Source organism: Erinaceus europaeus, chromosome 3 (assembly GCF_950295315.1).
Source record: "Erinaceus europaeus chromosome 3, mEriEur2.1, whole genome shotgun sequence".
Classification (NCBI taxonomy): Eukaryota; Metazoa; Chordata; class Mammalia; order Eulipotyphla; family Erinaceidae; genus Erinaceus; species Erinaceus europaeus.
In genome coordinates this window covers 55,478,449-55,494,686 of record NC_080164.1, presented here as the reverse complement: position 1 = coordinate 55,494,686, position 16,238 = coordinate 55,478,449, and the positions used below count along the sequence as shown (strand labels likewise).

At 42.1% G+C, this 16,238-nt stretch overlaps 1 protein-coding gene across 3 annotated transcripts in view; it reads left to right on the top strand.

The window, feature by feature from the left end:
- The first annotated feature begins 3,167 nt into the window (after positions 1-3,167).
- SANBR (SANT and BTB domain regulator of CSR) overlaps positions 3,168-16,238 on the top strand; it is a 65,178-nt gene continuing 52,107 nt past the window's right edge. For 2 of the 3 annotated variants that reach the window (XM_007539656.3, XM_060187215.1), the window contains exons 1-3: positions 3,186-3,271; positions 10,805-10,947; positions 11,875-12,033. In XM_007539656.3, the coding sequence (XP_007539718.1) occupies positions 11,884-12,033 (150 nt within the window). In that variant the 5' untranslated portion in view covers positions 3,186-3,271; positions 10,805-10,947; positions 11,875-11,883. Of the gene's footprint in view, positions 3,272-10,804; positions 10,948-11,874; positions 12,034-16,238 lie in introns of all 3 variants that reach the window. The other variant, XM_060187216.1, reaches the window with a different exon arrangement.

The window sequence follows — 16,238 nt, the reverse complement described above, 5'->3', positions numbered from 1 at the left end:
GACCAACGGCAGTGTAAGGATCTTGGTTCGAGCCCCCCGCTCCCCACATGCAGGGGAGTCACTTCACAGGCAGTAAAGCAGGTCTGCCGGTGTCTTGTCTTTCTCTCCTCTCTGTCTTCCCTTCCACTCTCCATTTCTCTCTGTCCTATCCAACAACGATGACATCAATAACGGCAATAATAACCACAACAGTGAAAAAAAACAAGGGCAATAAAGGGAAAAAATAGCCTCCAGGAGCAGTGGATTTGTGTTGCATGGACCCCCAGCAATAACCCTGGAGGCAAAAAAAAAAAAATCACATACATTCAGAAAATCTCATTCATTTAAATATCTTAAGTTTTATCTTTATGGTTTGACCTTGTAAAAGGCCATCTTTCAGAGGGCCTGGTGGTAACGCAGTGGATTAAGTGCACATGGTATAAAGGGCAAGGACCTGCGCAAGGATCCAGGCTCGACCCTCACCCATTCCGCACCTGCAGGGGTCACTTCACAAACAGTGAAGCAGGTCTGCAGGTGTCCTTCTCTCCCCCTCTGTCTTCCCTTCCTCTCTCAATTTTTTTTTTATTGGGGGATTGATGTTTTACAGTCAACAGTAAATACAATAGTTTGTACATGCATAACATTTCTCAGTTTTCCACATGACAATTCAACCCCCACTAGGTCCTCTGTCATCCTTTTCCAGGTTCCCTTCCTCTCTCAATTTCTCTTTCCTATCTAACAACAAGGAGCAGTGGAATCGTAGTATAGGCACCAAGCCCTAGTGATAACCCTGGAGGAAAAAAAAAAAAAAGCCCTTTTACTTATTAGAAAGAGACAGCTAGAAATTGAGAAGGAAGGAGGTGACAGAAAAAGGGACAAGACACCTGCAACATTGCTTCACCACTCGCAAAGCTTTCCCCTTGCATGTGGGCACCAGGGTCTTGAACCTGTGTCTTTGTGCACTGTAATGTGTGCGCTTTTAACAACCAGTTGTGCCACCACCTGATCCCTTTTGTATGAAGTTTTGTTTGTTTTTACAGAGAAATTGAGAGGGGAGGGAAAGATAGGGAGAAAGATAAGACACTTGGAGATGCGCTTCACCACTTGCGAAGCAAACCCCCTGCAAGTGGGCAACCAAAGGCTGGAACCAGTTTCTTGCACAGGTCCTTATACACTATGTGTGCTTAACCAGGTGTACCACCGTTCTGCCCCCTAGGGTGAAGTTTTAAATGCAGAGGAGATAAAGGTAAATAATTTACTGTATTTAGAAGTCAAACTTTTTTTTCTTTTTCTTTTTTTGCAAATACATTATAATATAGAGACTTGTCCATAGTGCTGCCTGATCCCCTTCCCTTGTTCTGTCTTGAACTCATTTCAGCAGATTACTGGGCTCCCACTAAAACATCTCCAGTGACCGTTTTACTGCTATCCACTCAATAGTCCTCAGGCTTAGTTCTTGATCTTTGGTGTCTCAGTTGATGACATCATTTTTTCATCCTGGCTTTCAGGATACCATCCTTAGTTTCCCTGCAATATCACGGTTTCTGTTAAGTCTTCATTGCTGGTCTTTCCCTCATATTCCCTGCCTCTAAATGTTCAGGCACTTCAAGGGTTACTTGTTGGTTCTGTCAGCCATCCTCATTTCCTTAATGATCTCATCCAGTCTGAGTAGCCTATCATTACTTTTTTTTTTTTAACCTGGGCTTGGAGGGTGAAAGAGGAGGAGGAGAGATATTACAGTACTACTTCTTTGATGGTGACCCCATCCTTTACATGACTGCCATGTGAGATAGTTAACCATTTAACAGATCCCATTATGGTAATTTCTCATTTGCATAGGACTTTAGGATCAGAATAGACATATTACAAGTGGAAATTAGAAATACTAATATACATCATTACATTTATAAGACTGAACCTTATAGGTCTCACTAGATTTGCAGTAGTAGTAATTGCTACAATAATATGTATGTACAAAAAACTGAATTTGTGAATTTGTAACCAACCCAGAGCTGTATATTTCCCAAGCTGTATCTCCTGATACAATGTTCCACTTACAATAGTTTTGGTGTCAAGCTTCCTCCAATATGATGTAGACCAGGTTTTAACTGTCTAACTCATATCTGGGCTGCATACACACATTCCATCTATCCATCTATTCATATGAGTTTCCTGTACCCCCATGTGGTGTATGGGGCTCAAACCTGGGTTGCAGGAGTAGCAAAGCAGGTCCCCTACTTTGTGTGCTGTCTTGCCCTCCCCCTATTTAATGTCTAGTTCTTTCTCTCTCCTCCTCCTATCTTTCTCATTAATAAAAATCTTGTGGTCCGGGAGGTGGCGCAGTGGCTAAGGCACTAAACTCTCAAGCATGAGGTCCTGAGTTCGATCCCCGGCAGCACATGTACCAGAGTGATGGCTAGTTCTTTCTCTCTTCCTATCTTTCTCATGAATAAATAAATAAATTAAAAAATAAGTAAAATCTTTCTTAAAAAAAAACGTAGAGTGGTCCAGGAGGTAGCACAGTGGATAAAGCGTTTGACTTTCAAGCATGAGGTCCCTAATCCAATACATTAATTCAATTCAATAATTATTCAATTACTAATTATTAATTAAAATTAATAATCAGTTATAATTATTAATATAATCATTCAATTCAATAATTCAGCACATGTACCACCAGTGATGTCTGGTTCTTTCCTATCTTTCTCATTAATAAAATCTTAACATTTAAAAATAAATAAAAAATCAGAAGATGATGTATTTTCATGAGCGAGAGACCAGACCATTTCTCAGCTCTGGCTTTTGCTTGTGCTAGGGATTGCATCTAGGACTTCTAGGGGCTCAAGAATGAAAGTTCAGTTTGCTACCGGTATACTACCTCCCACCCTTTTATTTTTTCCCAGTGTTGCTTGTGTTCTGCCTTTTTTCTGGACTCAAGAGTTGGTCACCAGAAATCTGGTTTAGGGGATCTGGTCGCTCAGAGACAAGACGCGGGTGGGGATGCTGCACTGCGACAAGTCCGGGAGTGAGTCCTGGCGGGGGGAAGGGAAAGGCCACTGCGAGGCGTCGGCGCTGCTAGAGGCGGCCGCAGGGCAGGCGCCCGCTGGAGCTCGTTGCTCATTGGCTCCCTGCCGGGTCGCTCGGCGGCGAGGCGCTCCCCCACCTCGAGCGGGAGGGGGCGCTGTGGCGGGGCTTGCTGACTGGGGCGCGGGTGCTTCATGGCACGAGCGTGGGCGGTGCCGGCTGCTGTGGGTGACCGAGACGCGGCTGGGGCCTCGGCGGCTCTGTGCAGGTGAGCCAGGCGCCGGGGGGCTCGGGCGGCCGGCCGGAGCAAAGTGGGGCGAAGAGCGCTACCTCCGGCCGCCTGCGCCTCTCTCCCACGACCCCTTTAGCCCTCGGGCGGGCTGGGCCGAGATCGACCCTCCCAGGCACCCCCGCCCCGGCCCGCCCGCTCCCCGTACAGCCGGCCCCCCGCGGCTCCCGGGCCGGCGCTCGCTCCCGCCCCCGGCCGCGCCCCGGCAGCCTCGCATCTCCCCGCCCGGCGTCCGCTGCTGGCGCTTTGTCCGTCCCCACCCGCTCCCGGGAGGGAGGTGGGAGCGGGGAGAGGCCCTGGAGGTCGGGGCCGCCTGGAAACGCGGCGGGGGCACCCTCGGAGCCCCTGGGTTGCGGGGCGGGGCGGGGCGGGGCGGGGGCCTTACTTTGTTCTGCAAAGCCCACCGCCTCTGTCCTCATAGGTGGTCTGAAACCCCTGCTTGCCAAGGCTTCTCTCAGCTGCTCGGCTGAGCGTGACGCCCACCCGCCCTGCTGACCTGAGGCTGACGACTGACGGACAGACATGGTCCTGCGGCTCCTCTGACCACCTTGCATGTCCTGGGAGAAATCAGGCTGCAGGGGACAGAGAGACAGGGACACATGGACGGACGGACACACACACACACACACACACACACACACACACCTGGGAGAAGTCAGGCTGCAGGGGACAGAGACAGAGGGACACACGAACACACACACACACACACACACACACACACACACACACACACCTGGGAGAAGCCAGGCTGCAGGGGACAGAGAGACAGAAGGACACACGGACGGACACACACACACACCCCTGGGAGGTCAGGCTGCTGGGGACAGAGGGACACACACACGTTTTTAACCAAAGCATTACTCAGCTTTGGCTCTAAGACTGACTTCTTCATTAATGAGGAAAAGAGAGGGAGAGAGATGGGTCGCGCACGTGATACCAGACGTGGGACTGGGGACCTCTTGCTAGAAAGTGTAGTTCCTCACCCACTGCACCACCTCTGGGCGGCCTCAAAAGGTTCTAAATTTATTTAAGCCAAGATTTGAAGGAACTGTAGGGACCAGGGCTGAGTTGTGCTTTTACAAAGGTTGGTGTAGTAAAGTGACTAAAATATTTATTTCCGGTAAATACTGTTTTATTCCAAGCACATTAACATTTTTAAGTACTTTATAATGATTGGGAATGGATTTGGTAGTTGAGTAGGCTGCACTTTTTTTTAGTTTATTTATTTTTATTAATGAGTAGAATAGGAAGAGAGAGACAGAGAAAGAACACACCGTACTCTGGTGTAGGTGCTGCCAGGGATCGAACTCAAGATCTCATAATTGAAAGCCCAACACTTTAACCACTATGCCATTTCCTGGATCGTTGAAATTTTTTTTTTTTATGCTCACAGCTTCTGAAGAGTCTGCTTTTCTCCTCCCTGCCCCAGCCTCTCCCCCATAGTGGGGTGCACTGTGGCAGCAATTACGAGGGAATTTGTGTTAAAAAAAATTATCCCTCACATTTATATTCAAAGTCCAAGTAATGCTTTCTCACACATCCATTTGGTTGGAATGTATGTATGTATGTATTCTTTCCTTGCTTGGTATGATCCACTTATATAAATAAAATGTAAACAGGAGGCTTTTTTTTTCAAATCTAGATTTACTTTTAAGCATATGTTATAAATGAGTAGCATATTAAAATATGCATGTACATTACATATTTGATGTGGGAAATATTTTTCTTAGACAACAAATACATGCACCTTTTGTTTTGTTTTGTTTTGTTTTGTTTTGTTTTACCAGAGCACTGGCTCAGCTCTGGCTTATGGTGGTGCGTGGGATTGAACCTGGGACCTTCGAACCTCAGGTATGGCATAATAGTTATGCTATTTCCCCCACCTACTGCCTGCACTTTGTAGGCATTTTAAATGAATATTTTTGAAGGTAAAGAAAATACCACTTTCAGGCCTTTTCCCAGAATTCTGTTTTAAACAATTTTCTACTGTGGTCCAAACACATTATAATAGAGTATGTCATGCCTCACTCAGATTGCATCCTGGCTCCCAACCCACTAGAGGAAGTTTCAGTGCTGTGGTTGTGTTCTTTTTCTGTCTCTATCTGAAAAAAAAAAAAAAAAAAAGACCTGTGAAAAAGAGAAGCCCAGTGACAACAGCAAAAACAAACAAACAAACAAACAAAAGTGATGATGTACTAAGGCACATGTGGATAATAACGAAGTTTTGTAAAATCTGTTTTTGACTAGAATTAAAGCAGTGTTTTATAGTTGTCCTTGTTTTATTGTTGGAGTTGTTGTTATTGATGTCGTTGTTGTTGGATAGGACAGAGAGAAATAAAGAGAGGAGGAGAAGACAGAGGGGGAGAAAAAGACACCTGCAGACCATCACCACTTGTGAAGTGACTCCCATGCAGGTGGGGAACCGGGGACTCGAACCAGGATCCTTAAACCAATCCTTGTGTTTTGCACCACCTGCGCTTAACCCACTGCACTACCACCCGACTCCCAGCAGTGTTTTATAGTTACTAGACTAGTTCTTGGAAATGTTTTTTAAAATTAGGATTATGCTTGCTTTGGCAGCACATATACTAAAAATTAAGACTGACTTACAAGACTATAAAATTTCAGGGGGATAGTTTTACACCTTTGTCTGAGTATATGACTAAATCCACCACAAAATTTTAGTGCTACTCCACTAAAAAAGCCTCTCTACTTAGTCATTCCACTCACCATTCCTATTCCTCTGATAACCACAGAATTTCCACCAATATGTTAGCTATGGTGGTTTTTGCCAGTTGGTTTACTTTCATGTACTCTGTATGTGAGTGAAACCATCTTGAGTTACATGAGTTTTCTCAAAAGGCATGACTTCATCTTTTTTTAATGGCAAAGTAGTTGTTTGTTGTGTATTTATCTCATAACTTCTTTTTGTGTGTATGTGGTTTTTTTTTCCAACTTCAATATCAATTAAGGAAATCTTGATTTATAGAATTGTCACAGTGATACATTTCCACATTTTCCCAAAATTGGTGTCAATATTCCTTATTCCCCACCACAGTGCATTAGATCCTCAACACCTATGATTTCTTTTTCCAATCAGCTTCTCATGATTTGATGTGAGGGCCATCTGGATGCATTGTATGTCACCCCATTGATATCTAGGGTTGATCTGGCTGATCTGGCTGCTAGGTGGGTGTCGTCTTTCTCCCTCACCTTTCCATGTGCCTCCCTCCCAAAACTGTGTGTTGTCTGTGATCTTACCTGAATAGATCTGGGTCTGGTCTTGGGTGTTGTCTTCCTCCCTCACCTCTCCATGTGCCTCCCTCCCAATTGTTGTCTGTGATCTTACCTGAATAGATCTGGGTCTGGTCTTCACCAAGCGTATGCAAGGACCCTGCTACAACTGCCAAACAAGTTGCCAACCAGCTGCTGATGGATATTTAGTTTGTATGTTATCACTGGGCTCAGTGCCTGCATATCATTTCCACAGGTCCTAGCAGCCATTCTATTTTTTTCCTCTATTCATATATCTGTCTACCTGTCTCTAAACACACACACATACGCACACACACAAACATATGTGTATATATGAGACTGGGTGGGGAAAGAAAAAGAGAGTCACCTGCATCACTGCTCATCCCTGCCAGTGGGGATCAGGGGCTTGAGCTGAGTCCTTGCACATGGTAATATGTGAGCTTTACCGATCGTGTCACCGCCTGACACTCAGCTTAATTTTGAAGAAATTTTATGCCATTAATAGTCAAAATAGAAGTGGAGAAAATAGTAATAGTGGTAATAAATTATTGATCACCTTACAGTAACCTCAAAGGTAGCCTTTAATTATACTGTAGCTGAGACTACAGGTTGAAACTATAGGTTATACTGCTGGAAATGGCAAAGTTGACTAAGAATCTAGATTCTCTTCCTACTTATTTGATTTAGAACATTAGACAATTGCTGTTCCCTTTTAGTTTTCACATTAATCTTTTTAAATCAATTTAATCTGAGAAGATGGTAATTTTATTGCCCTATAAACATTACAGTTCTAGGATGACAGAGGATCTAGTGGGGGTTGTATTGTTATATGGGAAACTGGGGAATCTTATACATGTACAAACTATTGTATTTACTGTTGAATGTAAAACATTAATTCCCCAATAAAGAAATAAAAAAAAAACATTGCATAGTTCTCACAGTATACCAGGTGACACTGTCCACACATCCTCAAAAGTTTATAAACTTGCTGTAGCTTAGTGGTAAAACACATGCCTTGAACATTGGACCCTCAAGCATGAGATCCTGAATTTGATCCCCAACATCCCAATTGCCAGAGTGATGCTATGGTTCTACCCCCATAAATAAATAAATAAATAAATAAATAAATAAATAAATAAATTTTAAAAAAATACATAGTCTCCCCACAATTTATAACCGGTAATTACATAGCACAATAACTATGATTATGCTTATCCCAAAATATCATATTAACTTGGCTTTAAGTTTCTTATGATTATATTAGTAAAAATAAGTATATCTAAATGAAATATTGTTTAGGACTAGAATTATGTCATAATTATTTTTTATCAGTTTATTTAAAATTTTTTATGTTAAAAAAAAGAAATAAAACTAAGGGCCAGGTGGTGGTGCACCTAGTTAAGCACACACACTAAAGTGCTCAAGTACCTGGGTTCAAGCCCCTGGTCCCCACCTGCAGGGGAGAAGCTTCACAAGTGGTGAAGCAGGACCGCAGGTGTCTTTCTCTCTCCCTCTCTATCTCCCTCTCCCCTCTTAATTTCTCTCTGTCTCTATTCAATAATAAATAAAAATATAAAAAGAAAAAAAAGTTTAAAAATTTTTTTTAATATTTCCTTTTTGTTGCATTTGTTGTTTTTATTGTTGTTATTGTTGTTGATTTTGTCGTTGTTGGATAGGACAGAGAGAAATGGAGAAAGGAGAGGAAGAGAAAGACACCTGTAGACCTCCTTCTCCGCCTGTGAAGTGACTCCCCTACAGGTGGGGAACCAGGGGCTCCAACCCTGATCTTTACCTGGGTTCTTGAGTTTTGCACCACGTGCGCTTAACCCGTTGGGCTATTGCCCGACTGCCGAAAAAAAAATGTATGTGTTGCCATTGAGTGAACTAAGGATTTTACATATGTGCTCTACTGTTGAGCTACTTCCCTGGACCAAAACTTTATAAATACTTATTTGCATGAGCAAAAGAGAAGGGACCAAAATGTCACTCTGGCACATGTGGTGCTGGGGATTGAATTCAGGAACACACAGCCTACTATGCTACTTCCCAGGCTACTCCCTACACCAAAATTTATTTTGCTTTTATGAGAGATAGAATATTAATGCAAAACACTGCTCCATCTATGGACTTCTGATTTGTTTCATCATTGTTACTCTCCTGGTGGCAAGATCAAAGCCAGGGTCTCAAGCATTCAAGGCAGGCACTCTCCCACTAAGTCACTTCCCTGCCTTCATTTTTTTAAACCCAATTTTTTCTTCCTACACTTCAATTATATCACTCATGAACTGCTAGTTAAAGTCAGGCACACTCAAGGATTTCATTTTTTATGAATATAAGTTTTATTTAAACACAAGCAAGTCAAAACAAATTTGTAGTGAACAATTATGTACCTACCATATAGATTTTTTTTTTTACGATATAGACAAGGGAAAGAGAGTGAGTTAGAGCAAGACATCACAGCACTGAAGCTTCCTCCAATATGGTGGGGACTAGGTGTGATCATGTGTTGCACACATAGCAAAACAGTACATTATCCAAGTGAACTATTTTGCTGGCCTTGTAGATTCTACCATAAATATGTGTATATATATATATATATATATATATATATATATACACATATATTTTTTTTAAGATTTTATTTACTCATGAGAAAGGAAGAGAGAAAGAACCAGGTATCGCTCTGTTACATGTGCTGCGGGGGATTGAACTCAGGACCTCATGCTTTAGAGTCCAGTGCTTTATCCACTGCCCCACCTCCCAGACCACCCCTTAAAATATTGTTAAACTTATTTTTTAAATTTCTTAATGAGTGAGGAAGGGGGGCGCAGAGCATCATTCTGGGATCAAACACAGGACCTCATGCTTGAAAGTCCAGTACTGGTGGTAGCTTAGTGGGTTAAGCGCACATGATGCAAAGCGCAAGGACCGGTATAGGGATTTGAGCCTCCGGCTTCCCACCTACAGGAGGTCGCTTCGCAAGTGGTGAAGCAGGTCTGCAGGTGTCTATCTTTCTCTCCTCCTCTCTGTCTTTCCCTCCTCTCTCCATTTCTCTCTGACCTATCCAACAACAGCTATGACAACAAGGGCAAAAAAATGGGAAAAACAGCCTCCAGGAGCAGTGGATTCATACTGCAGGCACCAAACCCCAGCAATAGCCCTGGAGGCCAAAAAAAAAAAAGTCCAGTACTTTACCCACTATACTACCGCCCAACTTACTTTTATTACACTTTTTTTTTTTTTTGCCTCCAGAGTTATTGTGGCTCAGTGCCTGCACTACTAATCCACTGCTCCTGGAGGCCACTTTTCCCCATTTTGTTGACCTTGTTGTTGTCCTCGGTACAGCTGTTATTGTCATTGTTGCTATAGCTGTAACTGTTGTTATTGGATAGGACAGAGAAATCGAGAGGAGGAGAGAAAGACACCTGCAGACCTGCTTCACCGCTGGCGAGCGACCCCCCCCCCCCAACAGGTGGAGAGCTGGGGACTGGAACCGGGATCCTTACGCCAGCCCTTGTGCTTTGCGCCATGTGCGCTTAACCCGCTGCACTGCCGCCCAGCCCCCTTATTATACTTTTTTTAAAACACATATTTTTATTGCCTTTTGTTGCCCTTGTTTTATTGTTGTAGTTGTTATTGTTGTTGTTATTGCTGTCGTCGTTGTTGGGCAGGACAGAGAGAAATGGAGAGAGGAGGGGAAGACAGAGAGGGGAGAGAAAGACAGACACCTGCAGACCTGCTTCACCGTCTGAGAAGCGACTCCCCTGCAGGTGGGGAGCCAGGGGCTCAAACCAGGATCCTAACTCTGGTCCTTGTGCTTTGCGCCACCTGCGCTTAACCCGCTGCACTACAGCCCGACTCCCCCTTATTATACTTTTTAAAATATTTATTTATTTTCCCTTTTGTTGCCCTTGTTATATTGTTGTAGTTATTAGTGTTCTTGATGTCGTCGTTTTGGATAGGACAGAGAGAAATAGAGAGAGGAAGGGAAGTGGGGGGGGGGGAGAAGAAAGATAGACACCTGTAGACCTGCTTCACCGCCTCTGAAGCGACTCCCCTATGTGTGGGGACCCGGGGCCTCAGACCGGGGTCCTTGCACTTTGTGCCATGTGCGATTAACCTGCTGCGCTACCGCCGGACTCCCAAGACTTCTTTATTTATTAACAATAGAAGAGTGAGAAAAAACTAGCACACACTCTGGTACATGTAACACTAGGTATTGAACTAAGGTACTTTTTGCTTTTGTACTAAATCTAGAACTACATACTTGTGTTTTAACTTGGGAGAGAGGAAGGAAAAGAAAGTGACAAACAGAGGAGAGATACCACAGTACCGCCCCACCATCCATCATTCTCCTATGTCATAGCAGTGTTCCAACCCAGAGCATCATACATAGAAAGGTATGTGCTTTATTAGATGAACTATCTCCTGGCCTCTTATTTTTTTCAATCAAGTTTCTCCATTCATGCTATTCTCTCTAGCCATCTGTCCACCAATCTTTAACATTAACATTTTATTTGAAGATATTTGATCCATATATTCTTTTATAATTTCTTTATTGGGGAATTAATGTTTTATATTCGACAGTAAATACAATAGTTTGTACATGCATAACATTTCTCAGTTTTCCATATAACAATACAACCATATATTCTTTATTTTAATTTATTTTATTTATTTATTCCCTTTTGTTGTCCTTGTTGTTTTTTATAGTTGTAGTTATTATTGTTGTCGTCGTTGTTGGATAGGACAGAGAGAAATGGAAAAAGGAGGGGAAAACAGAGAGGGGGAGAGAAAAATAGACACCTGCAGATCTGCTTCACGGCCTGTGAAGGGACTACCCTACAGGTGGGGAACCGGGGGCTCAAAGGGGAATCCTTACGCCAGTCCTTGCACTTTGCTTGGACACGTGCGCTTAACCCGCTGCACTACCACCCTACTCCCCTGATCCATATATTTTATAGTCTATCTAAGTCTCTTTTTTCTTTTATTTATCTATTCCCTTTTGTTGCCCTTATTGTTTTATTGTTGTAGGTATTATTGTTGTTGTTATTGATGTCATCATCGTTGTTGGACAGGACAGACAGAAATGGAAAGAGGAGGGGAAGACAGAGAGGGGGAGAGAAAGACACCTGCAGACCTGCTTCACCGCTTGTGAAGCAACTCCCCTGCAGGTGGGAAGCTGGGGGCTCTAGTGGGGATCCTTATGCCACTTTTTTCTCTTACATAGTAACTGACAAGTGCTTAGGAATGATTATAATTGATATATGATAGTTAAAAAACATGTTGGATTTCATATGTTAATTATTTGTCTTCTTTATCTCTAGTTAAAAAAGATGAGTCGTGGATATTCAGAAAATAACAATATCCTCAACAATAACAGCCAAATGGTGTTGGACATGATCCTTTATCCATTAATTGGAATCCATCAAACCATTAACTGGGAAAGTGTGGCAAGACTTGTGCCTGGATTAACACCCAAAGAGGTAAATAACAGCTTCCTAGCTATCTCTTTTTAAGAATCAGAAAAAGCAATTTAAAGGAATAACTGAAAGAAAAAAAATGTAAGTCGTATATTTACATATATGTGCTGAATTTACATAATGCATGTCTGAGTTAATACTACATAAAATATATAGAATATTGACATACCTAGTATATTTAAATTTAGCTTCATCTTACATTTATAACTGCTGAAAATTCACTAGTATCTTTTTTAAAAAGAATGTATTTAGGGAGTCGGGCTGTAGCGCAGCGGGTTAAGCGCAGGTGGCGCAAAGCACAAGGACCGGCATAAGGATCCCAGTTCGAACCCCGGCTCCCCACCTGCAGGGGAGTCGCTTCACAGGCGGTGAAGCAGGTCTGCAGGTGTCTATCTTTCTCTCCTCCTCTCTGTCTTCCCCTCCTCTCTCCATTTCTCTCTGTCCTATCCAACAACGACAACAACAATAATAACTACAACAATAAAACAACAAGGGCAACAAAAGGGAATAAATAAATAAAATAAATATTAAAAAAAAATGTATTTAGGGTCCTGGCGGTGGTGCACCTGGTTAAGCACTCACATTATAATGTGCAAGGACCCAGGTTCAAGCCCCTGGGCCCCACCTGCAGTGGGAAAGCTTCGAAAGGGTGAAGCAGGGCTGGAGGTGTCTCTCTGTTTCTCTCCCTTTCTACTTCCCCTTCCTCTCAATTTCTGACTGTCTTTACCCAAAAGATATATAAAGATAATAAAAAATAAAAAATGTATTTATTTGTCTGTTTATTTAGAGAAAAAGGACAAGAGTCAGCAGCTCTGGCACATACATTGTTGGGAATTACTTTATCAGATTATATATTGTTAAGCACTGTATTTCTTAAACTAAAGTAATACAGACCTTTAAAGGAAAAAAAAACTTGAAACTTGATTTCAGTTATTTTATTATAATGTAAGCTAAATGTGTTTTAATATCAATGTACCTATACCACTATAAACTTAATGTGTATATTACAGATTCCAATGAAAACTAAAACCAGAGTTATTCAGACTAATAATACCTACTTAATGTAGGTGTTTCCATGAACCCTGTACACAATGGGACTTGTACTCTACTGGATGAACTATTTCCTGGACCCTGCCATGTAATTTTTTTTTTCCAGATAGAGATGCCAGGAAGGGTGAACCACAGAACTAAATCTTCCTTCAGTGCTGTGGGGGTGTCAGACTTAAACCTGAGTCATGCACATATTAAAGCAGCACAGTATCCAAACCATATGACTTATTTATGATTTATTTATTTATTTATTTTTATGAAAACACTGCTTATGGTACTAGAGATACTGAACCTGGGAGCTCAGAACATTAGGCATGACAATTGTTTGGATAACCATTATACTGGCATGGCTGTACCTTTCATGAAGCTTCACCCCTAGCTTGTAGTGTCCAGAGTTTTGAAATCAGGTCCTTGGGTATACTAATGTATACACTGTACATGTGTGCCACCACCCTATCCTGGGCTTTTTAAATTTTTAAAATATTTATGCTAATTATTATCTATGAGAGAGACACACAGAGAGAGCATCATATAAAACAGAGAGAAAGGGAGTCGGGCCGTAGTGCAGTGGGTTAAGCGCAGGTGGCACAAAGCGCAAGGACCAGCAGAAGGATCCTGGTTCGAGCTCCCAGCTCCCCACCTGTAGGGGAGTTGCTTCACAGGCGGTGAAGCAGGTCTACAGGTGTCTGTCTTTCTCTCTCCTTTTCTGTCTTCCCCTCCTCTCTTCATTTCTCTCTGTCCTATCCGGCAATGATATCAATAACAACAATAATAACTACAACAACAATGAAAAAGAAGAGCAACAAAAGGAAAATAAATAAATATAAATTTTTTTTTTAATTTAAAAAATAGAGAAAGAGAGAGAAGCCAGAGAGCATCATTCTGCTATGTGTGGCACCTGAGATCAAAACAACAATAGGAAAGACCAGACCCGGAAAAGGGGAGAGCAAAATAGAGTGAAACAGTCCAATGTTGGTGAACCAAGGCCAACTTGAAAAAGACTTGTAAAAGCAAGATCCATCTATTCTGTGTCTCCAAGAAACAGACATCTAAAAGAAAGACAAATAGAAGCTTTGAGTGACAGGCTGGAACAAGGTATTCCAAGCCAATAATGCAAACAAAAGGGCAGGAATAGCTATTCTAATATCAGATAAATTAGACTTCCAGGCGGGATGCATTGGATCGACCTTCTCGTGGTGCATCCCATGAGTACCCATTCATTGGGGAAACTGACGTTCCTTCCTAGCCGACTGAATCCACATGGATCCCAGTCACTTTCAAAGCCAGCAACAAGCAGCTCCTGACAGCTTTCAACCTGACCTGTTGACTGGCTACAGAAGAAGGGCAAACGCTAGAAGAAGAAGACTTCCAGGCAAAGGAGGTGAAAAGTGACAGACATAACTGCTTATTGGTCTGAGGATCAATCCAACAGGAAGACATAACTATCATCAATATATATGCTCCCAATATGTGTGCACCCAAATATAAAAAAACTACTTACTGACCTTAAGGGAGACATCGGGAGCACCACAGTATTAGCTGGAGATCTCAACACACTATTCACAGCAAGAGACAAATCATCAGGAAAAAAAGTCAACAAGAACATAGAGGCTTTAAATGAAGTCATAGATGAAATGAACAACAAATATATTCAGAGCCTCCCATCCCCCTGCCCCAAAAGACTATACATTCTTTTCAAGTGCACAGGGAATATTCTCACGGATCAACCATGTGTTGGGACACAAAGACAGCCTTAATAAATACATGAATATTGAACTCATAAAAGGCATCTTTTGGGGCTCAAAAATTTTTTTCTTATTATTATGAGGTAGTAAAGTTAGAAATCAACCACAAAAGGAAACAAAGAAATACACCCAAACTATGGAGACTAAACACCTAGGTTATTGAAGAAATCAAAAGAGAAATTAAAAATTACTTGGAGAGTAATGAAAATGAAGAGACCAACTACAAAAGGGGCAAAAATAACCCAGTAAAAAAGTGGGCCAGTGGTCTGGGAAGTGGCACAGTGGATACAACATTGGACTCTCACATGAGGTCCTGAGATCAATCCCCAGCAGCACATATACCAGAGTGATGTCTGGTTCTTTTCTCTCTCTCCCCCTATCTCTCTCATTAATAAATAAAATCTTTCTTTTAAAAAAGTGGGCCAAAGAACTAAACAGACACTTTTCTAAAGAAGAGATACATATGGCCCACAAACACAAGAAGAAATGCTCCACTTCCATTAGAGAAATGCAAATTAAAACTATACTGAGATACTGTCTCACACCTGAGATAATGTCAAGTGTACAAGAGCTTGTAGAGAAAAGGAACTCTGCTACCCTGCTGGTGGGAATGCAAACTGGTACAGCCCCTTTGGAAGACTGTATGGAGAGTTCTTAAATAAAGATGGAAGTACCTTCTGATCTAGCAATACTACTCTTGGGCATTTATGCAGTGGACACTCAAGCACTAGAGAGGACATATGCATCACTCCATTCATAGTTGCATTATTCACAATAGCCAAAGTGGAAGCAGTCTAGATGCCCATCATCAGATGACTGGCTAAAGAAGGTATAGTATATATACTCCATGGAATATTGCAATCAAAAAAGATGATATTGTGTCCTTTGGGACCAAATGGATGGAACTGGAGGTGATTATGCTTAGTGAAATAAGTAAAGAGAAGAAAGACAACTACCAGATGGTTTTATTCATATGTGGAATCTAGAGATCTGATTTATATGAACTTGCCAAAAACAAACAAAAAAAATGCAAACAAAACAGGGGCAAGCAAACTGTAAGGTTTATCAGAACTGTAGTGGTTATCTTTGGAGGTGGGAAGGTGGGGATACAGAACTTTGGTGGTGGGTGTGGTGTAGAACTATACATTGTAACCTTCCAATCTTGTAATAAACTAGTAATAACAAAAAAAAAGTCAGAGGCCTTATGTATAGAAATATGTGCTAGGGGGTTGGGCGGTAGCACAGTGGGTTAAGTGTACATGGTGCGAAGCTCAAGGATCCCGGCTCCCCACCTGCAGGGAGGCCAATTCACAAGCAGTGAAGCAGGTTTGCAGGTGTCTATCTTTCTCTTCCCCACTTTCTCTCTGTCTTCTTCTCCATTTCTCTCTGTCCTATCGAACAACAATGATATCA